At 44.1% G+C, this 26,129-nt stretch overlaps 1 protein-coding gene across 9 annotated transcripts in view; it reads left to right on the top strand.

Annotated features, from left to right (window-relative positions):
- RAP1GAP2 (RAP1 GTPase activating protein 2) overlaps positions 1 to 26,129 on the top strand; it is a 1,154,914-nt gene that overhangs the window by 1,098,264 nt on the left and 30,521 nt on the right. For 8 of the 9 annotated variants that reach the window (XM_075335284.1, XM_075335285.1, XM_075335283.1 and 5 more), the window contains 5 exons: positions 7,238 to 7,375; positions 10,708 to 10,820; positions 16,560 to 16,673; positions 19,172 to 19,289; positions 25,354 to 25,471. In XM_075335284.1, coding sequence (XP_075191399.1) covers positions 7,238 to 7,375; positions 10,708 to 10,820; positions 16,560 to 16,673; positions 19,172 to 19,289; positions 25,354 to 25,471 — 601 coding nt within the window. The remainder of the gene's footprint in view (positions 1 to 7,237; positions 7,376 to 10,707; positions 10,821 to 16,559; positions 16,674 to 19,171; positions 19,290 to 25,353; positions 25,472 to 26,129) is intronic. The other variant, XM_075335290.1, reaches the window with a different exon arrangement.

Below are 26,129 nucleotides of genomic sequence, written 5' to 3'. Positions count from 1 at the left end.
ATCTCCCATTAAACATGCATATACATATGTGTGTATGTGCAGTATGTATGTATATAGTCTTTTCCTAATTGACATCTCATGACCAGATGGTATGTACGAATACCGGGATAGCTGCCAACACTGGCATTTCAAGTGGATACAAACAGCTGCAGAATGGTTAATTAAAGAGTTCTGCTCTGAATTTAGCAGCATTTAAACTTCAAAACGCAGCTCTGGGTTTGATCAGCATTTAAACCCCTGGTAGCTGTGCCACTTTAATGGCTGGCACGGCCGTCTGGTGAGGTGTGTGACTTGTAATAACATGCTACATGCTCTATAATTCCTTGGGAGCGCAGTCCGCTTCCAATTACATTCTCAGTTGAGACAAATAGGGAGTTTAATCGCAATATGTTGTTCACTAAACTTCAAAAATGTGCCCTTAGCTTTGCTAATGAGTATTCAGCCTTCTGTAATACAAACACAGCTTTATTATGATCGGCATTGCTTTGTCTAACTAGGCAATATGCATCAGTAGTGTAGCTATTGGGAGTACAGATGTTAAGGGGTTTTCTATGTTGCAACTCCTATCACATATTGTCACACTGCCAGGTATGACAAGCGTCACACGTGTGTTCAGACCAATATGGAGCCTGACGCATGACAAAAATACGACAAACAATATAACAAGTATGGGGGAACCTCGGGGACACAATAACTACGGTGGGACCTAGCTCTAGTGAGAGGGGTAGATGGGACACCTCCTATCCGCACCTGTAGCTGACCCTACTCTCCTAGCTAGTCCCTATACAGCCTCCTCAACTGTCGCTGAGCAGTTACCTGAGACCCTGAAAAAAGCCTGTAGATGCCCTGGCTAGTGCATTGGCAAGTGGGAGACGCTAGCCCCACAGATGCACTAATATAACACAAAGAAAGGTAAGACAAACAGGGGAAAACAGCAATAAATTAAAAAGTCCGACTTCAGGAACACTCCTTCACAGGACCTTCCACCAAGGAAGCTAGAATACAAATGGATTCCTATCTTCAGCAAAGAATACTGGGAAACACCTCTATTTAAACCTGAAGGGGCGTAGCTACAAAGCAGCTGTAGCTGAAAGACTTAGCTAGAAACTACTGGCAACAAAACTGACAATAACTCGTAGGGCACTGAAAGAAATGAAACCAGAAATGTAGAGTTCAAGATGGAAATGAGGGATCCCAACCCTAAATCTGTCACTAGTCTCCAAAAATAAAGAGACGACCATGACACATATCAAATGATATGTAATAACTATTTAATTTCTTGGGTTCAACTGTTCCGTCTCCACCAGTTATAAGAACTGGAGTCCTATGTCCGTCAGTACCCATTATTAAGCCATCATGAGAGAAAACGGTTTTTAGGTCTCCTCTGTTTTCTTTCATTGTCTTGCTTACACACTAATAGGTGCCTGTGGAAGTAGAAATTTTCCCTATTTTATTGTTCTATTTTTTAATAATGACGTTTAATCACTTTATTTTGAAGTTCTGCAAAATTTACCCTTTGTGAGGTTTTCAAAATCTATCTTTACCATCAAAAATAAAATTCACATTTTAATGAAAAAAAAAAAAATAACATGGTTCTTCATAGATGAGTTGAATACAGTTGTATTCATCCCAAGCAATCCTTGGTGAGCAAAACACAGTAGGTGTGAGAGGTTGTCATTAGATTCATGGTGCCCAAACTACATGTAGCATGAATAAGACACTGGCTGTGGATGGCATCCAGGTACGCTGCAGCATTTCAAACAAAACTACTACTTTGAAAAAATATTTGGGGGCTATGTGTCTCAGCTTACTAGTCCAAGGCAATTCCCAGACTGGCTTCTTCTTGTCCCGTTCCCTATGATTGAAAGCTGTATTGGTTTGTAAAAATTTCCAAGGCACCAAGCATCTTCCCCAATAAACCCTTTTATCCATTATTAATTACAATAGATAAAAAAAATCTGTAATGTTTCGGCCACAGACAGTCTCTCTATATCAAGTAAAATATATATTTGTACCATATTAGCCTTTGACACATTCAGAGCAGGAATGAATGTGTCACATGGATTTATGTCTTTTTACATCAATTAAGGAATGTGCTCCTCAGATCATCTGGGGGCATCACAACTCTGGACCAGACCTCAATCAGAGATCAATAAAACTTTCACACTCCTTATCTATGAACTGCTGCAATATTTATGGCCACAACAGTTTGTCCCCTTGCCATAGTGATAGTTCTGCTTCACATAACTTGTCTTATTTACTGCACTATTCTATGTCCTGTTGTGTATAAATATGTGACTCTTTAGGTTTTGTGTTATACTGCGCCTGATGAAGAGACCTGAGTAGTCTCATAAGCTTGCTATTATTACCATCTCTTCAGTTAGCCATTAAAAGGTATAAACCACTGAGGACTCTCAGTTCTATATATCAAGACATGTAACATATGGCTTGACAAAGGCCGTTGTGGTGGAAATATCTCAGATTTGTCGAGCTGTAATTATTAATAAAAAACTATATTGAGGGAGACAACTGGTGCCAAGGAACCTTTTATTTGGAATATCCTGTATGGCAGAGCACAGGTCTGGAGGAGTGGTGCACAGTATCCCAGGACATAAACTGTAAGGTCTCTTCCTATGTACACAAATGGAGCCGGACAGGAAGAAGCTGGCCAGGGGGACTAGTCAGACAAGACATATAGTCTTTTTAAAATATGTTTTGTCTGAAGCGCAGAGTAAAGCATACCTGACTGCAACTGTGTATCCAGTGTGTTTCATGCTGCCTGTAATTTGGGGGGAATAAATCTGATGAAAAGTTCCCATTAATACATTGTAACAGCCTACCAGAAGATTTCCAAGATTGTATGCACTTCTTACATAAAATGCTGTCTAGATCTGGATTTAGACTCAGTTCACACCAATCTTAAAAAATTCCATTTTTTTGGCTAGGTTACAAGAGCAAAAACATGGAAATCATGCAGAAAACTTATCCATCACATGAAGCACACAAATACTGCTCAATGGATGCGATTAGCTATAATCAGATCCATTGGGTTTCCTATGAGGGCGCGTGTCATTTAATTGGAAATATAACATGGCATGATGTGCATTTTCTTTTGGTGAACAAAGATTTTTTTTAGTTGACAGTTTGTAAGTGACAAAATAGGAACTCTGGGCTTCAATTTCATAGTTTCATAGGTACCTAATCCCGCAGTACTCGGGGGTGTATGCCATCTGGGCCTGTTGATTTGTTTAATGTATTTGAGGCGGTGCCGTACTTCCTGCTGGGTTAAGCAGGTCACACCTGATGGACACTTCCCTGATTCCCTGATCATGTCACCTGTCATGGGGTTTTCTTGTGTAAATACTGTAGAAACGAAAGCTTGAATTAGCATTTCCTTTATCCTCTTCCAACATTACCCCCAGATTATTTTTGAGGGCACCAACACTATCATTTTTGGTTATTTAAAGAGGTTGTCCACTACTTTTACATTGATGGTCTATCCTTAGGACAGGTCATCAATGTCTGATCGGCGGAGTCCAACACCTCACACCCCCACCGATCAGCTGTTCTCTATCCCGGCAGCAGCAGCTGACAGCCGGAAATGCTCAGTTTCGGCGCTGCTCCGTCTTCGGATAGCAGCTGTGGCTGGGTGCTGCAAATCTGCCTCCTATTGATTAAAATGGGAGGCGGATGTGCAGACGGAGTAGTGCCAGAACTGAGCATTTCTGGCTGCCTGCTGCCACTGCAGGGACCAAGAATAGCTGATCGGTGGGGGTGTGGGGTGTCAGACCCCGGCTGATCAGACATTGATGACCTATCCTAAGGATAAGCCATCAATTTAAAAGTAGTGGACAACCCCATTAACTGTTTATCTATCTATCTATTTGAATTTTAAACTGTATTCTTTAGGGTGCACTTATATAGTGCAGGACAAGCCCGTCTAATCTAATAATATGTGAGTCACTAATAGGCCAAAAACCAGACACTGTGCACTACATGTGCATGAACAGCTTCCTATACAAGCCTTTATTGTGTGCAATTTTAATACAGTGGAATCTTGGTTTATGAGATTCATTTGTTCTGGGAGTGTGCTCGTAAACCAAGTTACTCGTAGAGCAAAGCACATTTTCCCATAGGAAATCATTGGAACTCAGACAATTCGTTCCAGAACTTGTTGTAATGTCCCATCATGGTCCCCTCTTGTGCCAACACACACATACATTATTCTCACCTATCGTCCGTTCCCTCGCCGGCCTCTTCCCTGGTTCTTGCAGTCCGCAGGCATATGAACCCGGTAACAATCGCGCCAATGCAGGGGCTGCCGTTGTCAGCGCTTCAGCGCAGCTAACGTCATACACATGAGCCGCTTGCCTCTGATTGGCCAGCACGCTGACGTCATAGGCATGAGCTGCCTGCCTCTGATTGGCCAACGGTAAGCCTCCCAATAAATATCACATAACTTATAAACTTGTAACATACATGCTGTTAAAGAAATTCAATATCACAACAAAGTGTACTTCAATTTGCAGGTCCAGCCACTGAGCTGGATGCTGCTGGTCGCACATGCTCAGACACTCAGAGTTTTGCGCAAACTTCACCGACTGTCATGGCGGCATTGGGCTCTGTTCAGATTGCAGATTCTAACACTCTGCCTGATGATTTCTCTGGTGTCTGGGATTAGTGATAGGTGAACCCTATGCCCTCCGATGTTCGGGAATGGGAGACTCGCCCAAGCTTTTTGTAAAGTTCGAGTTTGGGGCCAGAGATGACGCAAACTTGCGTCCGAGCCCCGAGCTTGTACTTTACAGTTATAGGATAGGGTGGGGGGTGGCTGTAAAATGAAGAATGTAGTTAATAATAAACATTGTCATTATACTTACAAGTCCCGCGACGCATCTTTCAGACCCACTATAGGGTGCTTTACACGCTGCGACATCGCTAACGATATATCGTCGGGATCACGTCGTTAGTGACGCACATCCGGCGTCGTTAGCGACATCGCAGCGTGTGACACCAAGGAGCGACGGTCAACGATCGCAAAAACGTCAAAAATCGTTGTTCGTTGACACGTCGCTCCTTTTCATAATATCGTTGGTGGGGCATGCCGCAGGTTGTTCCTCGTTTCTGCGGCATCACACATCGCTATGTGTGACACCGCAGGAACGACGAACATCTCCTTACCTGCATCCACCGGCAATGAGGAGGAAAGTAGGTGGGTGGCATGTTCCGGCCGCTCATCTCCGCCCCTCCTCTGCTATTGGACAGCTGCCATGTGACGTCGCTGTGACGCCGCAACAAACAGCCTTTTAGAAAGGAGGCGGATCACCGGCCACAGCGACGTCTCAGGGAAGGTAAGTCCGTGTGACGGGTGTAAGCGATGTTGTGCGCCATGGGCAGCGATTTGCCCTTGACGCACAACCGACGAGGGTGGGTATGCGCGCTAGCGATATTGGTAACGATATCGCAGCTTGTAATGTGGGCTTATCTCCCGGCCACTTCTGCTTCCAGCTAGTAAACAGTAAAAAAAAAAACAACACATAAAAAAAATTTTTTATTAGAAATAAAACAAAAAAAATATTTAGAGACTCCATCTTTATAATAAAAAAATCCTTAGTCCGACGTAGTCCACAAGGAGAGCAATGCCAGCTCTGCTTCATCGCTCTGTACAGACAAGTGTCTATGTAGAGAGAGAAGCAGACTGACAGGGACAGTCAAAGTTCAATAGATTCCTTGGCTAAGCCATGGACTCGGGTGAACCCTGACGTCTCCACGAACACGGCCGAAAAAAGCCGAAGACTGCCGAGTGACAAGCAGTGCAGTGAATACCCCCAGAAGTTAATGATTGGACCCAGAAGCAGAAGCAGTCAGGAGATAGTGGGTCTGCAGGACGCTTCGCTGACCGGTAAGTATAATCATAATGTTTTTTAATAATATGCTTTTTTACAGCCCCTGGACCCGAACTGGGTCCAAACTGTAACACGGGTTTCCCAGGAAACCATCACTATCTAAGATCAACACAGGCAGACTCGGGCATCGATCTGCTGTGTACTGATTCATAGGCAGGCTAGAAAGAGTTAATCTCTGCTGGTCTGCTTGCTCTTTTGATCACATGTTGTGGGGAGGCCTATCACATCTGCTCTCCTCCTATTTATGCTGGTTGAATCCTTCCACCCATGCCAGCTATAGTTTATCTGTGTTGCTCTGTGAGGTGTGGTGCCCCAGACTTCCTGGTGAAAGCTGGGCCTATTGCTTGGTGTCGTTGTGGAATTTACCTCTGTTGTTTTGCAGCTTCCTTCCTCGTCTTGTTTTTTCTTTTAAACCTCTTATTGTCTTTACCTTTGTGTATGCATGCTGCGTGACAGAGCATTTGGTTTTCCCTTGTATGTATTTATCTGTGGGTTTCATCACACTCCTGTCACATCCCTCCTGGGGAGAGGGAGAAGCAGATCAGGACTGGTCATGAGCATGGCCAGGAAGGAGACTCAGGCCTCACCACCATCAGGAGTATCTCTGAGATTAGGGATAGCATAGGACCCCTAGCTTGAGGGCCAGCTTAGGAGCCCTGGTTCCCCGCTATCCCAAAGTCATCGTGATACTCACCCGCACAGACCGTTGTGTACATAGTGATTGGCTATTCAGTGCAGACCAGCCAATAGGAATTAGTTTCTGTTATAAAAACTATTTCTATTGGCTGCTATGCAGTTGATTGAAATCGTTTCTCAATATTTCTTGTTTCTGTCTTATCCAGTGCAATATGTATATTCTTAAATATTGGCCAGCAATTTCTGACATGACATAGCTAAAAAAAAACCCCCTGAATTTTACCCTTATCAATACGCCAGCTGCTTATGCTCACATACAAGGGTTTCTTATGTCCATTTAAGTCTAGTAACATTGGTATAGTACTGACCATAAGGTTCAGGCTGCCAGTGTGACATTTTCTCCAGAGCCCTATTATACATGTGATTCATCTTGAAAGGCCGCAGTCAGACAATAAGCTTGGAAAATATGGTTTCTCCTAGAGTCGCAATGAAAAATATGAAAGATAACATCAAAGGAAAACTAGCAAAGAATATAAATGTATCAGATGAAAGTGTGTTTGAGGACAAGGTCAAGTTCAACTGGTAATATTTGTAGGAATTATTTGTTATGCCGTAAACAATGGCGCTTGTCTGATGGCAAATATTCACCGTTGGCTTTAGAGGCCGCGCATAATAACGTCTTTTCTTTGTATTAGAGAGCTATCCGGGTACGCAGTCACTCCATGGAAACTATGGTGGGAAGTCAAAAAAAGCATCAGTCGGGGGGCATATCTGGGAGCCTAAGTGGAGGAATCGTGCACACAACTGCTGAAATGACCAAAACCACATTCTCGGTAAGCACTGTAAATATTTAACCGTATCCTCTCATTACACTATTGATTCACTTTGAGGGTGGACTAGCTCTCTTTAAAGGGAATCTGTCATAAGGTTTTTGCTCTCCCATCTGAGAGCAGCATAATGTAGAGACAGAGACCCTGATTCCAGTGATGTGTCACGCACTGAGCTGTTTGGTGTCATTTTGATACATTCAATGTTTTCTCTGCAGAGCTCATGAATATGCTGGACTACCTGGCAGCACGCCAAGTAGTCCTCTAATGATAATCTACTGCTGATTGAACATTCATGTTATTAAAACTACACTAAGCAGCCCAGTAAGTGACACATCATTGGAATCAGCATCTCTGCCCCTACATTATGTTGCTCTCACAAAAGGTTGCAAAAACCTGGTGACAGATTCCCTTTAAGGGATACCTGTCCCCTTGAGAATTGTATTTACCTGTAGGTATGGTGGTACTCTGCAGATAAGTAAAACTTAAACCCTAGCTGGCTTACTAGAACAATGGCTATTGGGAGAAAATTAAGTTTTTTTCCCCCTGCAGCTGCTCGCTTCCAGTCATTGAGGTGGTGCAGAGAACATTTACAGTCACCGCCCACTACATAGTGAGCGTTCCGTTCTCTAATCACTTCCGGTTATTGATGGATAGCTAGCCTGCTCTGCGGCATATGTGTGCAGCACAAGAACAATTGAGGTGCCGAGAACGATTACATCCGCCACTCACTGTGTAGGGACTGGTGACTTTAACTGCTCTCTGCGCAGTCCCAATGACTGGAAATAAAGAGCTACAGGGAAAACCAAACTTCATTTTCTCATTATAGCCTCTGCTATCTATCTGCACATAGCCCCTATAGCTGCGGATAACTTGCATCTCTCGAGGTGACAGTTTCTCCTTATGAGATAATCCTTCATTGACAAACAATACTTCATGAGAAAAGGTCTCTCCTAGAACGAATGAAAACTATCTGCTGGTGCCGGTAGCTACCCTGTAAATGAATGTGTGAATCTTAAAAGAGACTTGCAGCATGACAAAGATTTTAGCCAAACTAACACTTTTCTACAGAAAGATGCTTCAGGGTGCTTCCCCTTCAAAGGTTACCTGGCTGAATGAGATGTGGGGCGGAACAATCGCAGTCGCAGGGATCATGACCGCAACCAGGCCCGGGGGGCCCGCCAGCCCCTGCCCCTGCTGCACCAGGATGTGCGTCTGAGGCTGCACATCCAGCTGAAATGCATTGCGGTGCAGAGACCTTTGGGGCCCCTGTACTGCAATACATGCTGCTGGCCAAACATAAGCCGACAGCTTTCATCTGTGTCCCAGTGACTGAGTGCGGCACATGGCAATTACGTCATGTGTTGCAACAGCAACGACACCTATGAATGCTGCCGGCCACTATGTGCTGGCTTCACAGAAGGATGTTGCGTTACGTGAGAGCCAGGGAGCGTGAGTACAATGTTTTTGGTTTTTGCGAGACGTATTTCCCATGATGGGGAGTGTGTATACCAGGAGGGAGACAGTAGATACCAGTAGATACCAGGAAGGGGACAGTATATACCAGGAGGGGCCCAGCAAGGGGACAGTAGATATCAGGAGCGAGACAGTAGATACCAGGAGGGGGACAGCATATACCAGGAGGGGCCCAGGAAGGGGACAAATATACCAGGAGGGTGACATATATATCAGTAATGGAACATTTTTACCAGGATGAGGTTATATATACACCAGGATGTGGGCTAGAATTGGGAACATATATACTAGGATGGGGACATATATGCAAGGATGGGGAACATATATACTAAGGTGGAGGACATATTTACGAGGTAGGAACCCAGGATGGGGGACATTAGAACAGGGTAGGGGACATTACTACATAATAGGCAAGGGCAATTCGTATGTTTTTATAGGATTTAGAATGCTAAATGTATTCATACATATAACTGACCAACCAAGTTGTGTGGGGGGGGCAGGTCCAAATTTTGCACCAGGGCCCATTGAACTCTAATAACGCCACTGATGAGATGCCTTTTCATAATGTTTGGTCGGGGTGGTAGTTAATGATGCCCCTTAAAAGGGTTTCTTGGAAAAAAAAATAAAAACAAGAAACAACAAAAATATCATTATGAAGAAATTCCTAAGTACCTTTAAGGAAACCCTGCAATTGGCAAAGTTACTTTATTGTTCTTTTGATGCACTAAAAAATAATGATTTGCTTTGTAATATATGAGATTACACAAAACAACTCGGGTTTTCAACTGTAGTGCTACAGACAGATTTAACAATGGTGCTTCTAAGGACTAGGACACATGGCGAAAAAAAGGTGCGAGTGGAATGCGATAACACAAAAAAAAAAATTGCATTCCACCCAGACCAATATTACTGTATGGGCCCGCGATTGTTTTCTTGGTCCTCATCAGACCGACAAAACAGTTGCAGCATGCTGCGAGTGGAATGCGATCCTGTTCCACTCGCACCCATGCAAGTGTCTGGGGCGAGAGAAACCTTGCACTGCTCTCGTGTTACACCGGTGTAACGTGAGAATAGTGCAATTCTCGGATCAGTTGGCAACGGAAGAGAGAGGGAGATAAATCCCTCCCTCCCCTCAACGCCGCCCCCCCATGCAGCTGTGGTCTGATCGCAAAATCAGACCACAGTCGCATGACCCTCGGTTCCCGCTGTGCTGCGAGCGTGCGCCGAGTGTCATGCGAGGACACGTAGTAATCCCCGTGTGGCGTTGGCCTAATACAAAGTCTGTGTGCTGCCCAGGACTAAGCCCATAAGAAACTTCTAATACAAGAGCTCCTTAGTTGTTAAAAAGGGCCAGTCACCAAATTGTACAAGCTGAACTGGGCAAATCATGGTCAATGCAGAACAGAATAAGGCCTCATTCACACATCAGCATTTTTGGTCAGTATTTGAATGCCAAAACCAGGAGTATATCCAAAACGCAGAAGAGGTGTCAATCTTTCAGTTACATTTTTGTCTTATAAAACTAGAAATAAGAAGCGCTGATAGGGTATTACCAGAGGACAAGAGTAATATATAAAGATATAGGGAGGCACGGTGGCTCAGTGGTTAGCACTGCAGTCTTGCAGTGCTGGGGTCCTGGGTTCAATTCCTACCAAGGACACCATCTGCAAGGAATTTGTATGTTCTCCTCGTGTTTGCGTGGTTCTCCGGTTTCCTCCCACACCACAAAGACATACAGATAGGGACTCTAGATTGTGAGCCCCAATGGGGACAGTGTTGCCAATGTATGTAAAGTGCTGTGGAATTAATAGCGCTACATAAATGAATAAATATTATTATTATTCTTGTAAATGTTTCCTTAGCCTCCTGCGGTGGTGACAAAGACACAGTCCAAGAGCCCAATAAAACGGAGATCTGGTCTCTTCCCTCGATTGCACACCGGAGCTGAAGTACAGACTGAAACTCGGGCTAGATGGTAAACTTTGTCTTATGTTATTGAAGTGTTGTATTACAGTTTAGCACTAAAGTGTGATATCCACATCTTACACAACTTATATAAGGTTATCGTTACCAAAAGGCATGAAGAAAAGAGATTTCTGAGTCTCAGGAGCAGTCCCATGCTTCAGGTCCTCCCTACATGTTTCCTCTTACTGATCACACTTGGCATTATCCTCCAGCTGTCTGATCCTTTGTGGACTCGCAGTGTTGCTCTTTTGTTTGGCATTTATAAATGTTATATTTCACAGTTTCTTTAAACAGGAATCAGGATAACGTCTACAAAGTGTGTGATGTTCTTACTACGTTATTCTACTAAATAATCTGCATTAGTTTCCTAACTGGCAAGAGCAGCACCTAAATTTCTCATTGTTTGTTTCTCTAAGGCTTTGTTTACACAAATATACTTTGGTGCTGTCAGGACACCAGCAGGGGGAGCTGGAGTCCTGATGGATAGAAACAGTACTGTGCAAAAATCAGCCGGGGAGCTGAAGCACAGTGTGGGCTGATGCAATACTTTACAGCACCAGAAGGGGGAGCACATGCCACGAGGTGTGTGGAGGATGGTCAGACAGGCCGGGTCGAACACAGGAGAAGCAGTAACAGACCAGAGGGATGCGCAGGAGAAAGGTCGTGGTCAGGCCGAGGTCATTACCAGAGAAAGCAACCGAGAAGGGGAGGTAGCAGGGGGGAGAACAAGAAGCGGGCAGGAAGGAACAACGGTATGTCAGGGGAGACAGACAGAGATCAAGGGGATGAGACACAGACAGAGGACGGGAGCACAGGGGAAACGGATCACTATCAAACACTTACAGGGACCAGTAATTAGAGCAGAGCAGAGCTTAGCTTATAGCCGGCGTCGGTTCACCAGAGATGAACCCATTTAAAGGGTCTAGGCACTGGAAATGAGGCCCAGGGAAAGGCTCCACTCCCTAGCCATGTGGCAGGGGAGACGAAACCATGACAGGTTCTATGTTGTGCTAGCACACAGTGACTACTAGGGATGATCGAATACCTCAAATATTCGCCTACGCCCATATTCGACGAATAGGTCGCCGCTATTCGATTATTTGCGAATATTCGATGCGCAATGTAAGTCTATGGGAAACCTGAATAGTTGCCGAATAGCAACTATTTGGGCTTCCCATAGACTTACATTGCACATTGAATATTCGCATAGTGGCGACCTATTCGTTGAATATTCGCTAAGCCAAATATTGCCGAATATTTGTGATATTCGATCATCCCTAGTGACTACATTTCATAAGAATCTGTGAAAGAAAATTGCAGCATGCTCTAGTTTGATCCAACTTACAAACCAGATGTCATGGGGGTGACACGGAAATATGGCATACGACACAACACGTAACAACACAAGGGGTACACGGGACACTTTAACAATGATGTATCATAGCAGTAGTGAGGGATAAGATGGGATACTTCCATCACTCACCTGCAACTGTACCCTACACTCCTAGCCAGTCTCTATTCAGGTTACGCACCTGCCACCAAACATGATACCTGATTCCCTGGCAGACCCTGTAATAGCCCTGGCTAGTGGCTGGCAGGTAAGGGACGCTAGCCCCACCACTGCACTAATAACACACCAAGGAAAGAAAAGGCACACCAGGGAAAAAGAGCAAAAGGATAAAGCCCAGCCTCACAGCTGCAGTCAGGCACTAGGACAGCAGCATACACCGCTTCTCAGGAACAATGGCTCCAGCAGCTTCTTCCACCTCAAGGCCTAGCTACAGAATGGATTCAAAATAACTGGCACCCTCTACTGGGAGATATGACCATACATAGGGGAAGGGAGTGGTTGCCAACTGGAAGCACATGAGGCCAGGTGAACGTAGCCTAAAGCCAGCCATACATATTAGATGGCTGTAAGCCAAATGATGCTTTGGGACGATCATTCGTCCAACAGCTGTCTCGGATCCCATATACAGAAGTGCTCCTATATTCTCTACAAGAAAGCCGTCTCCAGATGGTGACGGCTTATGTCATAGAGAACTTTGTCCGAAATCAGACATGTTCAGTTGACACATTCCCCCGGCGATCAATTGTCCAGGATTCCCATACACATTTGTGGGACAAACCCATCAATATCAGTGGAATCAGGCGACATTAGTCTAATGTGTATGAGGACCTAACCCTCAAAGTTGATTTGTATGGAGTGGCAGAACCTGTTCCTGACTATGTTGCACACAGTTTCCTCACTAGTTATAAAGGGGAGGATGGGAGAATCAGAGGGGGTTCTCTAGAAGTCAGTCCCCCTTGATTCAGCTCCGTGGAGTCATATCATACAATTACCTGTTGCTTTCCAAATCCTGAAGGAGGCCATATAGGTATCTTTTGATCTCCTGTTTGATGCTTTATGGTGCCATTTAGCTGGCTTCAGTTCACTTTGATATGTCAATCTACCACTTCTATAAATGATTTGTAATAATTCAAGTAGATTCCTATAGCTAGAAAATTGTTCAAAGCAGAAAAATATATGAATTGTTATGCTTTTATTAGAAAATATCTATTGATGACCTTTATGACCATCACTTTCTGAATAAAAGGGAACCTGTGACTACTTTTTTGGCATATAAGCTGCGACCACCACCACCGGGCTCTTATATACAGCATTCTAGAGCCCATGCCGCTGTGAGAACATAAAAAACACTTTATAATACTCACCTAACGGTCGTGCGGCTGGCCATATGGGCGTCTCTGTTGTCCGGTGCCGGCGTCGCCTCTTTCGGCCATCTTCGTCCTCCATCTTCTGAAGCCGCGGTGCATGACGCGTCCGACGTCATACATATTTGCCGGAATTCAGGTCCTGAGCAGGCGCACTTTGATCTGCACTGAGGAGAGCAGATCAAAGCATCGTAGTGCGCCTGCGCAGGACCGGCGAGTGTGTATGACGTAGACGCGTCATGCACACAGACTTCAGAAAGAGGATGAAGATGGCCGAAAGAGGAAGCGCCGACACCGGAGAACAGAGACGCCCATATGGCCAACCGCTATACTCCCGGCCTGGGCTCTTATATACAGCATGTTAGAATGCTGTATATAAGAGCCCGTTGGTGGCCGCAGTTTATAAGGCAAAAAAGTAGTGACAGGTTCCCTTTAAAATGACAATGAATGTGTGTAACGACTACTACTGACGAGAGGACCGGGTAGACCTTTTTTACTAGTAAATAGTAAGACCTGTGCAAATATATCTTCTTTGTATAAGGTGAAGCTGCGGTAGCAATGAGCTGCCTATAGTGAGTTATACAAGAAGAAAGTAAATGTTGCAAATTATAGAGGCAAAAATGATGCTGAAATACAGGGATAAAGCTGTGAACAATAATGAGTTATCTATTGATCTCACCGGCCACATAAAACCTAAATAAACCAACATGTAGAGCCCTTCAAAACTGTGCTCAGTGTTAATTGGATGCACAATTTGTACAATTCATTTACTATTTTTATGATTCTCATTACATTGATACGTATATGGCATGACTACATAATGGCACTGTCGTAAAGAAAATCCATCACCAGGATTTTGCTGAGGAATATAAAGTAGGGACAGAGACCCTGATTCAAGAGGTGTCTTGCTGGGTGCTGGGCTTCTAGCTGTAGTTTTGATAACATACAGTTTTATATGCTGGAGCTCTGCTGGTTCTCTCAGTCATCTACTCCTGCTAAGTAATCCTTGGTATCCAAGACCTTGGACTATTCCTGTACACCACTTTCTATTTACCTTGTAATGATTTTTTATCCCTAAAAGGATGCTACTAGCACACATTGAAGTGGTGGTCTGCAACTACTATTAATTTTAATCCTAAATGGCTATTTATTTAATGCAATAATCAAATCTCTTTTTTAATAAACTTTAATGAAAAAGTCCCTACCAATCCCTCTGTACCTTATTTAACAGGTTTATTTTTACCTACTTCCTTTTCGATGATGCTTTATTTGAGATTCCTAAGTGCATACTGGGATACTGAAACTAAACGTCATCAGAGGCCAGAGCTGTGGTCACTGTCCTGACCCTGAAACAAAGCGTCATCAGTCACATCTCTTTTGTGTCTGGGCTAGTCCCTGCTCTACTGAGCATGCCTTTGTTGTCAATTCAGATGTATGGTCAGTATGGTTTCCCTTGTCACTGTGCAATATTCTTTTCAATGCACAGTGAAGTTTTACTCCCTCTTTGGCTCTAAAGAGAAGGAATGAGTGGGCAAGGGAGTGCACTGTCAGTGTGCATTTTAAAGAGAGAATGCGGCAAGCAGAGATTATCACCTTCCTCTATTTGATGTCACTTTTATTGGCGGGGCTCGTCTCTGCTCACTATGTTCCCTCCTTAGAATGCAAACTGACAGTGTGATCTCTTGCTGGCTCATCACTGCTCATTTGAGCTGGCGAGGGAGCACACTGTCATTGTGCGTTAAAAAGAATATTGCACAGTGACAAAAGGCTTTTCTTAAATTATTAAATTGATTTAATTAGTTAGAAAGCAAATTTGTAATTAACTTGCTTTTTTTATCTCCTGTTATTGTCTTGCAATGAAACCTTTTATCTTTTGTAGTGTACAGCTCATTTTCATCTAGCTCAGCCATCAGAGCTTGGCTAGACTTGATTGCGTGTACACGTAGTTACATTCCAGGAGAGGGGTTAATTCTTAACCTACCAGCCACCTCTTTCCAGTGCCTTGATTTCTATACTGCAGTTACCCGCTCACCTCCTCCCCACCTCTCTCAGCTCTTGACCAAGCTGATCTTATCAATCCTGTAGAATCACTATCCCTGACAATCAGCATCACTGCTCTCACTGTCCAGAGCTGTGTGCTTGTTCATTTTCACTGTTATCTCCACATGAAAATTCAGTGATAACAGAGTAGATTGAGAACAAAACATTGATACCTGTATGTGTTACAGCAGAAATCTTGCTGAGCTTTATAGTCTTTCAAATACTACAGCTCTGCTGCTCACCAGAACTGTCACTCAAGGAGAAGATCCCACCCTGCCAGAAAATGGGAAATCTGGAAAGCTGCTCACTGCTAAAGAGACAACTAGAGAATAATCCTTTAAGAGAAATTTATGAAAGCAAGTTTAAGAAAAAGAGAGTGAAGACATTGTCCATGGCAGCCAATCACGTTGCTCTTTACATTTTCTAAAATTTGAGAGCTAAAATCTGACTCCTACAGGCAACTCCTCCACATCTCCCTTGCACTGGATTCGATATATCACCCTCATTATGTGCCATAGTATAAGCATATGCCAAACCACTTTGGCTACCCACATAGCCTGGCCAATTATGTATGTTTTTTCTTGCTGTACCCTTGTTTTACTTATTTTTATGTTCTCCATGGTTTATATAACTTTTCATTATTTGGTACTTATCCTAAATTACAGCCTGTATTATGGTCCACAGTTGCACTAAAAATGCTGTGGGTTTCTAGTCACATTGCATTGTAGAGACTTGGCTAAGCTAAAATTTGGATAACAAGCTCATTGACTGTTACCAATAACTAGCAGAATTGGGAATGCTGCTTTGAGGATCCAAAGTAATAATGCATACATTTGCTAATTTCTTCACATTTGTATGTATATTATCATAAAAAACCCTTTTTATATGTTTTGTTTTTTATATACATCATGAGTTTAAGTTTAGCCTACGTTTGCTTTTAGAAGTGATCATTTGCTGCTATTTGCTATAGTAATTATTTCTTTCCTATTGACAGTGACAGCATGTCTGCTGTGCCAAAAACTCCTGATTGCGGTCACTCATCACAAGATGTAAAATCTGAAACATCATCAAATCCCAGTTCCCCGGAGATATGTCCCAACAAAGAAAGGTAAAGATAATCATTTGGGAATAATGCGCCAATAATTCTGAAATGTATGACACCTGAACAATTCAGATTTTAGCCTTAATATGTGTTATATGGGAAATAATATACTAATATTTTATAAGTTACTAAATGTATGCAATACAGATTTCATAGAAGCCTTCCCATATATTAGAGGGGTTGCCTATTTTAGACACTATTGAGTGAGACTATTAGGGTAGGCTGATTGCACAGATTCCATATATATATATAAAATATGTATATATATATATATATATATATATATATATACATATATTGTTGAAGAAACGCAGAGCTCTAAGGGGCACCTTGCACATTACGACATTGCAGGTGCGATGTCGGTGGGGTCAAATTGAAAGTGACGCACATCCGGCGTCGCAGGCGATATCGTAGTATGTAAAGCCTTTTTGATACGATTAACGAGCGCAAAATCGTCGTAATCGTATCATCGGTGTAGTATCCAACATTTTCATAATTTCGCTGCAGTGACGGTACGATGTTGTTCCTCGTTCCAGCGGCATCACACATCGCTGTGTGAGAAGCCGCAGGAGCAAGGAACATCTCCTACCTGCGTCCTGCGGCTCACGCCAGCTATGCGGAAGGACAGAGGTGGGCGGGATGTTTACGTCCCGCTCATCTCCGCCCCTCCGCTCTTATTGGCCGCCTGCCGTGTGACGTCGCTATGACGCCGCACAACCCGACCCCTTAATAAGGAGGCGGTTCGCCGGCCAGAGCGACGTCGCAGGGCAGGTGAGTGCATGTGAAGCTGCCGTAGCGATAATGTTCGCTACACCAGCTATCACCATGATATTGCAGCTGCGACGGGGGTGGGGACTATCGCGCTCGGCATCGCAAGCATCGGCTTGCGATGTCGTAGTGTGCAAAGTGCCCCTAAAGCGGGCTTTACACACTACGATTTTGCTACAGCGATCTCGTTGGGGTCACGGAATTTGTGACGCACATCCGGTCGCTGTAGCGATCTCATTGTGTGTGACGACTAGGAGCTATTTTGGATTGTTGCAAAAACGTCCAAAATCGCTCCTCGTTGACATGGGGGTCCGCTCCCAAGTATCGATGCTGTCGCTTCGCCGAAGTTGTTCCTCGTTCCTGCGACAGTGCACATCGCTGTGTGTGACCCCCGTAGGAGCGAGGAATATCTCCTTACCTGCCGCCGGCCACAATGCGGAAGGAAGGAGATGGGCGGGATGTTCCCTCCGCTTTCATTGGGCGGCCGCTAAGTGACGTCGCTGTGACGCCGAACGGACCGTCCCTTTGCAAGGAGGCGGTACGCCGGTCACAGCGACGTCGCTATGCAAGTAAGTATGTGTGACGGGGTGACGGATTTTTTGCGCGAAGGGCAGCGATATCGGTACCTATATCGTAGCATGTAAAGCCACCCTAAGTTTTGTACTTGTGGACATTCAAGACCACCTGAGCCCTCTCTGTCCGGCCCAGCTCTTACACATGGAACATAGCACCACGGCACTTGAGATATTTTGTTCTCTACACCTACCTAAGTAGAAAGGTTCAGTGCCAGAATAGATCATTATAGGAAGCGCAGAAAATGAGTTTATGTGGCTCAAGTGACTAAAATCCCATATGTAGAAGTGGGGACTGAAGGCAGACAAGTAAAAAAATACTGTTTTTTAGAGGTATACATGCCAATGACCAGTCGACAAGGGATTTAGGAAAACCTCTTTAGGTGACTGGATATGTGCTGCAGTGATGGTGGTATGGCACTAATTTAATGCGCTAATAGGAATCCCAACATTTGAAGCCACACCAGTAATAGATGGCATATTCTATTGATATTCAAGTGTGGAGAGAAAAGACCGGGCACCACAGACAAGCAACAATCAGATTTGCACTGGTCTAAGGAACCGGACCGCTATTGCGGACATTGGACACCTGCCCTGGAGCTCCACGCTCAGAAACAGACCGCAGTGCAAAAATTCAGATCTAACAAAGGAAAGAGGAAAAAATCAGCAACTCACCAGGGGATGAGAACAAGTCTTCTTTATTGTGCAAACACGGGTAACATGTAGTGCAGGGAGGGTAAGCCGAAGCCTCAGACAACGGTGACCGTTTTGCGCTGGTGTGGTGCTTCTACGGGTCCTTTGATGGCAAACAGCTCAGTAAGAGACACATCACTGGAATCAGGGTCCCTGTCTCTACATTATTCTGTTCTCAGATACAGCAGCAAAAAACCTGTTGACAGATTCCCTTTAAGAGACATATGTTGTAGCCACACTGCTAAAATTAATAGAAAGAGGGTTTACCATGGGGAATTTGCCTTTATTGCCTATTATATCATATTGGTGCATTGGAAAAAGGGTGTTCTGAGTAGTGCCTAACTCATTTGGTGTCAGTATATATTGTATACAAGCCTGCACACTGTAAATATATTGATAAATTCCGAGTGAACTTGTTATTTCAGGATTTCTGTTTTCTAAAACATTTTCTCCAACCATTTTGTTTCCCAGACCGTACATTAAACTGAAGGAGAACGGGCGATCCAACATTTCTCGCTCTTCTTCCAGTACGAGCAGTTTCAGCAGCACAGCTGGAGAGAGCGAGGCTATGGAGGAATACGAGAGTGTGGTGAGCATGTTACGCAAATCTTAACGCAGGGGGGAAAGCAATGCGAGGAGGTCTAAATAATTCATAAAGTCCAATGTTAACAAAAAAAAAAGTCTCTGAGAACAGAGCATCACATTGTAAGATTACGGGAATACAGAATGTTTAACTACGGTATATAGTTTATATGAAGTGGAGGTTAAAGGTTTAAATTAATTATTATTCCGCTGTTACATATGTTTCTAGTAAAGCTGTAAAAAACTTGCCAATGTTCCTGATTTTGCTGGGACTGTCCCTGACCTCCTAGTCCGGTATTGCTTAGTAAGGCATGCCTAAAATAGTTGTTTTGGTAATTTTCCTGGGTATTTGTGGGCATTTAAAGGGGTTGTCCCATGAACAAAGTACACTTTAATCAAAAGATCTTAGAATAAAAATAAGTTCCACTATTAAATGTGTTAAAAATAATGTCCCCGTGCTGAGATAATCTTATATATGTGACCCTACTGTGTACTGTGTAATGGCTGTGTCTGACTGTACAGGGACATGGTCTGATCATACCACATCTCCTGGGCATTGGAAGAAGTGTGACTATACAGACATTATAGCACGAGATCACTGTTGCCGGTTTTGTAGGAGAAAAACATTTTTTTCTGCCTTCTTTAAAACTGGTTTTAACTCACAGAAAGAATCAGATGTGATCCCGTGCTGTAATGTAATCCATTATACAGAGGAACATTTAGAAGATTATCCCAGGACAGGAACATTTTTTAACACATCCAATTGTGGAACTTATTATTATTCCAAGATCTATTAATTAAATTGAACTTTGTGGTAAACCCCTTTTAAGTGCAGGATGTAAGGTCCCAGTGTTTGATTTGTGTAAGTTGATAGCTGGAACATCCCTTTAAGTGGCCTTCAAGGGTAGGCCTTCCCATAGTTCTCACCTCTGTATGGCACAGTGCCTCCACCCGAATTTTGCTAGGAGCTGTACTCTAGGGGGATGCAGGATGGCTTCCTCCTTTGCCAGGGGTTGACTCAGGAAACCCCTGTCCATGCTCTGTACACACTCACAAGAGATGAAAGTCTTGGGCCTCAGTACAAAATTTATAACAGGATCCTTTAGCTGTCACATGTAAAATGTAATATTTCTCTTTATCTGGGACAGAGGGGCCTTTTGTGCCCACTCCGTTTATATCGACTCCCACAAGAATCTTTAGTCAGTTTTGCCAGATTTAAAAAATTTAAATGTGTGTGACGCCCTGGACTAGCCAGGTAGTCACAGACAGGCCCATGCACAAACACCCGTCCCCCTAAAAAGGTAACAGCAGCCAACCTAAAAACTTGAGTCACTCCTCTCGGGTCTTGACGTTCACACCAGGGGGCGGGGTCAGGCGGTTAGCCACGCCCACCGAGGAGTTCGTTTAGCCTGAGGCTGGAAAAACAGAGCAGATTAGTTTTGGAGGTGAAAAAGGGAGGAGTAGAGAGGAGTAAGCGTCTGACAGGGGTCTGGGTCGTAGCCTGGACACCCTTTGGCCAAGAGGCAGACGGTGGTCGCCGCCTGCAGGAGCCGGGAAGATGGCCTGGTGGAACTGTAAGGGACTGGGACAGGGTAGTGACCCGCCGCAGTACCGAACCGGGGAACTGACTGGAAACCGGAGCACAGAGGGGGTTACTCAGACCCTGAAACGAGGTCCCGAATCTACCGGTCTAAGTTAATTCACTGATTGAGGTCTGGACATTAGGTCTTTTCCCAACCAAGTCCCGACTGAAGACAACAGCCCAACGAGGGGGATAGAAAGCCACCGCTCAGGCAGAGAGATCCCACGGGCCAGCGTCTGTGGGCAAGCGGGCTCTCCCGACACACACACAGCCGGGAGCGGACTCCCATCGCTGAAGCGCAGGCAGTCCACAGCTACAAAACAAGGTGCAGGAGAAAGGCGGGGACCACCAAACCGGTTGGGGGACCAGACGCAGCCGGCTGCGGGCACCAACCACCATATTTTTGGTTTACCAGAGACTCCGGTGTATCTGTCAGAGTGAGTACAACTGTGCCCTCGGGCTGCGCACCACCCCGCACCACACCAATCCGTCCGCACCCTCACAACCGGGCCCCGGGACCATCAACCACCTACACACGGAGGGGTCAACACTTGGCTGCGCAACACCGTCCCCGGGGGCCTAGTAAACAGCAGCGGTGGTATCTACATTCACCACAACCCGTGGGTGGCATCACAAACTTAACCCAAACCACGGCCCCCTGCCATAAACCTACCTACCAACCCCCTACGTAGCGCCAGCATCCTTTCAGAGTGATGTGACCCCGGGTCCAGAGGCGCTTGAGCCACCCACCGAAGAGCCCGGATCCGAGCGGCTCGGCTGCAGCCGAGCGTGGGGCGGTACATGTGCATGAGTGCTCCATGATTTTGATCCCAGTGCATAACTAGAGAAATTTCTCCTTCATGAATCTCAGAAAGCAGGGAGGAACTTGGAAATAGGTATATGATCAACAGGACAAATGAAAATTCCATGTTAAGGTTTGTTTCCATTAAGGAAGGGAGTAGACAGGTCCATCTGAAGAACTACCTCTCCCTAGACGCCCAGAAACATTAACCACTACCTTGGTCGACATGTATGTTTGTATCAATGGGGAGAGAGAAATAGCCGTCCACCATTCTCTTCTGGCAATGGTTTATCTCCATGAGATCAAAAGATCGATCATGTTAAATTTCAATTTGTCCTGCAGATGTTTTGAGTCAACAGGTTGGGATGGAAATATTATATTGTAGTGGAAAATGTATTTCTGCCAGTCATAGGCTGCAGCATTTCAGAGGAAACATACTTTGAGCAGACGTCCAAGGACAATGGGCTTGATTCATCAAGATGTTTTCTCCAAATTTCTGGTGTAAAACACTTTCAAATGTCACAGCATTTTTGCTGAACTTGGAGTTGTGTAAAAATGTAGCTACTTTTGGCGTTTTTACACCAGTCCCGGCCAGCTCTGCCAAAGTGAGTTGAGTTTGGGCAGCATGGGGCAGGATGAGGTCCGCCTAACAAATTCATCAAAATTTGGCTAAAAATGTACATTTCTCCCTGACTTGAGTAACCTTTTTGGTGGAGAAGCTTCTGTAGACCAGCCTTAGAGTGTGAGACTGTACCTCCAATGTGCTTTGTTCCCGGCATTTCAAACGATGTCTTCTCTTCAATGTTACAACATTTAGCGTCAAACATACAATCACACATCCAGTGTCTGATACATACTGCTTGAGGTTTGTGCAGCATGAATCTGGCATTTTCCCTTAACGCCTTTCATTATAAATATAAGCCAATATACAAGATCAACATAGCTATACACTGGTCCTGAGATGTTTTGTGCTGTAAGTCAAGATCCTACTAGTAAAAAACTAGTGATAGTTTGTAACCAGGCAAACACCTAAATTTTGGGGAGGAGCTAGATGCAGAGGGAGTAGCTAGAGGCAGAGGGAGGAGCTAGAAGCAGAGGGAGGAGCTAGATGCAGAGGGAGTAGCTAGAAGCAGAGGGAGGGGCTAGAGGCAGAGAGAGGAGCTAGAGGTATCGGGAGGAGCTAGAAGCAAAGGGAAGAGCTAGGGGCACATTTGTTTGATAATCTTATATATCTATGATATCTATACTGAGGATGGTTTTTTTAAGGAGGCATTTCTTCAAATAAGACTTTAATGCATATTCTTTTTTCTTTTTTAAGCAGTGATTCTTTGATTGTACACAGCTTTGCATATACACTAATACAAAATATTATCGCCAGTCAGTGGTAAACAGAGAGACAACTTATTAAGCAATGCCTATTAGGCTACGATTAGTGAGGGTCTGGAAAGCTGCCACAGTCACCCTTCATTATTGCACGGTTGTGCTGGTGGCCAGTGGGAGCCCCCATTCTCTGACAAGCACCTTGGATGCAATAGGCGATATTGACCACATCATAGAAGAGATTAAACTGCTTGAATTAGTGCTAACTCCAGTTGTGGCAGGAACCTTGCTGTGTATTACAGCCCTGATGGTTTTGCTAATAAGTATTTCTGTACAGTGACAGTGCCCCCGTGGTACACAGGTTCCATTCAATACTAAATAGAGATTTTTTTAAAATTTATTTAAATAAAAATAAACAGGAGATCATCACAGTTTTTATTGTTTCAAGAACAAAGATATGAAATTACTGTATACTTTGCTTTAATATTGTTGAAAGCTCCCATGGCACTGGAGAAGCAATACATTCTTACAGGGACTTGTAATGTGTCTGATGTGAGTAGTATCGTCTGTAGTATGGTTTACTCTACAGTAGTATAGGTTGTTGCCAGGTTCATACATTAAAGCTATGTGCACACTGAGTTTTTGAGATTTTTTTTGCAGCATCATCAGCACTCTATGTGACTGCAGACTTATGAATCCTCCCAGCGCGCACACTGTACGCTGCGAAGATTTGGCCCTTTCTGAGCCAGGAACGACATTGACATGACCACAATTATGCGATATGTATGCTCCTGGCCAGAACCCAACTAGTAGGCATAATCTCGTTCAATACAAGTCTATGGAGTGGGTGCCTCAGACTAGTAGGCGCAGCCGGCTAGTGGATGTGGACTTGCTCAGTGCATTTGTATTGAGCGAGGGTGTGCCCACTAGTCGAATTCTGATAAAGAACATGTTTATCACAATATTTTGGTCACGTGACCACTGTTCCCGGCTCAGAAACCAGCAAATCTTCGCAACGTACAGTGCATCAACTGGGAGGATTCATAATTCAGCAGTCGCATAGAGTAAAGGTGGTGTTACACGCAGCGATATCGCTGGTCTAAGCACCCGCCCCCATCGTTTGTGCGTCATGGGCTAATCGCTGCCCGTGGCACACAAAATCGGTTGGAGTCGTCACACGGACTTACCTGCCTAGCGACGACGCTGTTGCCAGCGAACCGCCTCCTTTCTAAGGGGGCGGTCCGTGCGGCATCACAACAGCGTCACTAAGCGGCCGCCCAATAGAAGCAGAGGGGCGGAGATGAGCGGGACATAATATCCCACCCACCTCCTTCCTTCCTCAATGCGGGCGGCCGCAGGTACGAGGTTGTTCCTCAATCCTGTGGTGTCACACGTAGTGATGTGTGCGGCAGCAGGGACGACAAACAACCAGCATCCTGCAACAGCAACGATTTTATGAAAATTAACGACGTGTCAACGATCAACGATAAGGTGAGTATTTTTGATCGCTAACACTCGCTCGGAGCTGTTACACACAACGACGTCGCTAACGATGCCGGATGTGCGTCACGGAATCCGTGACCCCGGCGATATATCGTTAGATATATATCGTTATATGTATCGTTATATCGTTATATGTATCGTTATACACATCGTTGCGTGTAACGGGGCCTTAACACATAGAGTGACTGCAGACTTATTATTTTAGATTGGACAACCCATTTAAAAGACTTTTCCTATTCATTTTTATTGTAAAACCACTTTACTGTTCATATGCTCAGACTTTTGAGCATTTTTCCCACTTCAGATTATGAGAAGAAAAGAGAGTGCATGTCACATCTGTGAAGCCTCTCCTGAATGAATCCACTCCAAACTAATCGCTGTCTAATTAGAAGGCTGAAAAAACCTCTGTAAAACCTCTGTAAAACCTCTGTAAAACTGGCTGAGAAAAAGTCTTCCAAAAGGAGCTTTCACTGAAGCAGTTTTTACTCGAAAACTTGTTGGTTTTGACCAGACCACGAAAGCTCAGTGTGTACATTCCCTTAGTCTGATATTTTTTGCAAGGTTTGTCCATTAAGTGTTTGGTTTATTATGACTAAATCAGTGAAGTTATCCAAGTCAATCTATAATATTTGTTTTTGTTTTTAATACAATGGTGTAATCTGCGCAAATGTTCTGGTCGCCATAGTAACCAATGATATAACTGCTTAAAGGTACAAAGAAGAGTAGAAAATATCATCTAGTGGCATAAGTGTATGTATTGCCTCAACCTGGTGAACAAGATCCATCCTATATTTCTACCTACATTGAATGAAGTAAAGATTTAACAAAGGATCTAAAAATATTTTTTACAAACATTTTCCGCAGGGCAGCCAACCTCTGACCGCGTCACCCTACAAACAGGAAGTGTTTGTCTACAGTCCGTCGCCTAGCCACGAGAACCAAACGTCCACTACCCCTGTAATCATGAGCAGGAGCCCTACAGGTGCTTCCCTTATTAAACTATATGCCTATACATCTGAATATACAGGAGGCCAGGATCTACTTATCACACCGGCTGAAACATAATTTAGCATTCAGGGAACTAATATAGTGCTTAAAAAATATAGTGCTTAAAGGGTTTTTTCTCATGAACAAAGTTCACTTTTATTAATAGATCTTGGAATAATAAGTTCCACAATTGGATGTGTTTAAAATTTTTTCCTGTGCTGAGATAATCTTATATGTGTCCCTACTATGTACTGTGTAGTGGCCGTGTCTGACCATACAGAGACATGGTCCGGTCATACCAAAGCTCCTGGGCCAAGGAGGAAGTAAAAAGCATAAAGACATTATAGCAGGGATCACAAATAATTCTTTCTTTGAGGTAAAACATTTTAATATTAGGCAGGAAAATGTTTTACCTCACCAAAAGAATCAGCTATGATCCTGTCATGTAATGTGTGTATACTCTTTTACGTCCTCCCTGACCCAGGAGATGTGATATGATCAGACCATGTCCCTGTACGGTCAGACATTACACAGTACATAGCAGGGACACATATATCTGATTATCTCAGTACAGGAACACATTTTTTTCAAGACGTCCAATTGTGGAAATTATGATTCCAAAATCTAATGATTAAAATTAAGTTTGAAGTTAA

This window comes from Anomaloglossus baeobatrachus, chromosome 2, assembly GCF_048569485.1.
Source record: "Anomaloglossus baeobatrachus isolate aAnoBae1 chromosome 2, aAnoBae1.hap1, whole genome shotgun sequence".
NCBI classification, from domain to species: domain Eukaryota; kingdom Metazoa; phylum Chordata; class Amphibia; order Anura; family Aromobatidae; genus Anomaloglossus; species Anomaloglossus baeobatrachus.
Note: the sequence above shows the minus strand (reverse complement) of the source record. Positions and strands in the feature narration are given on the sequence as shown.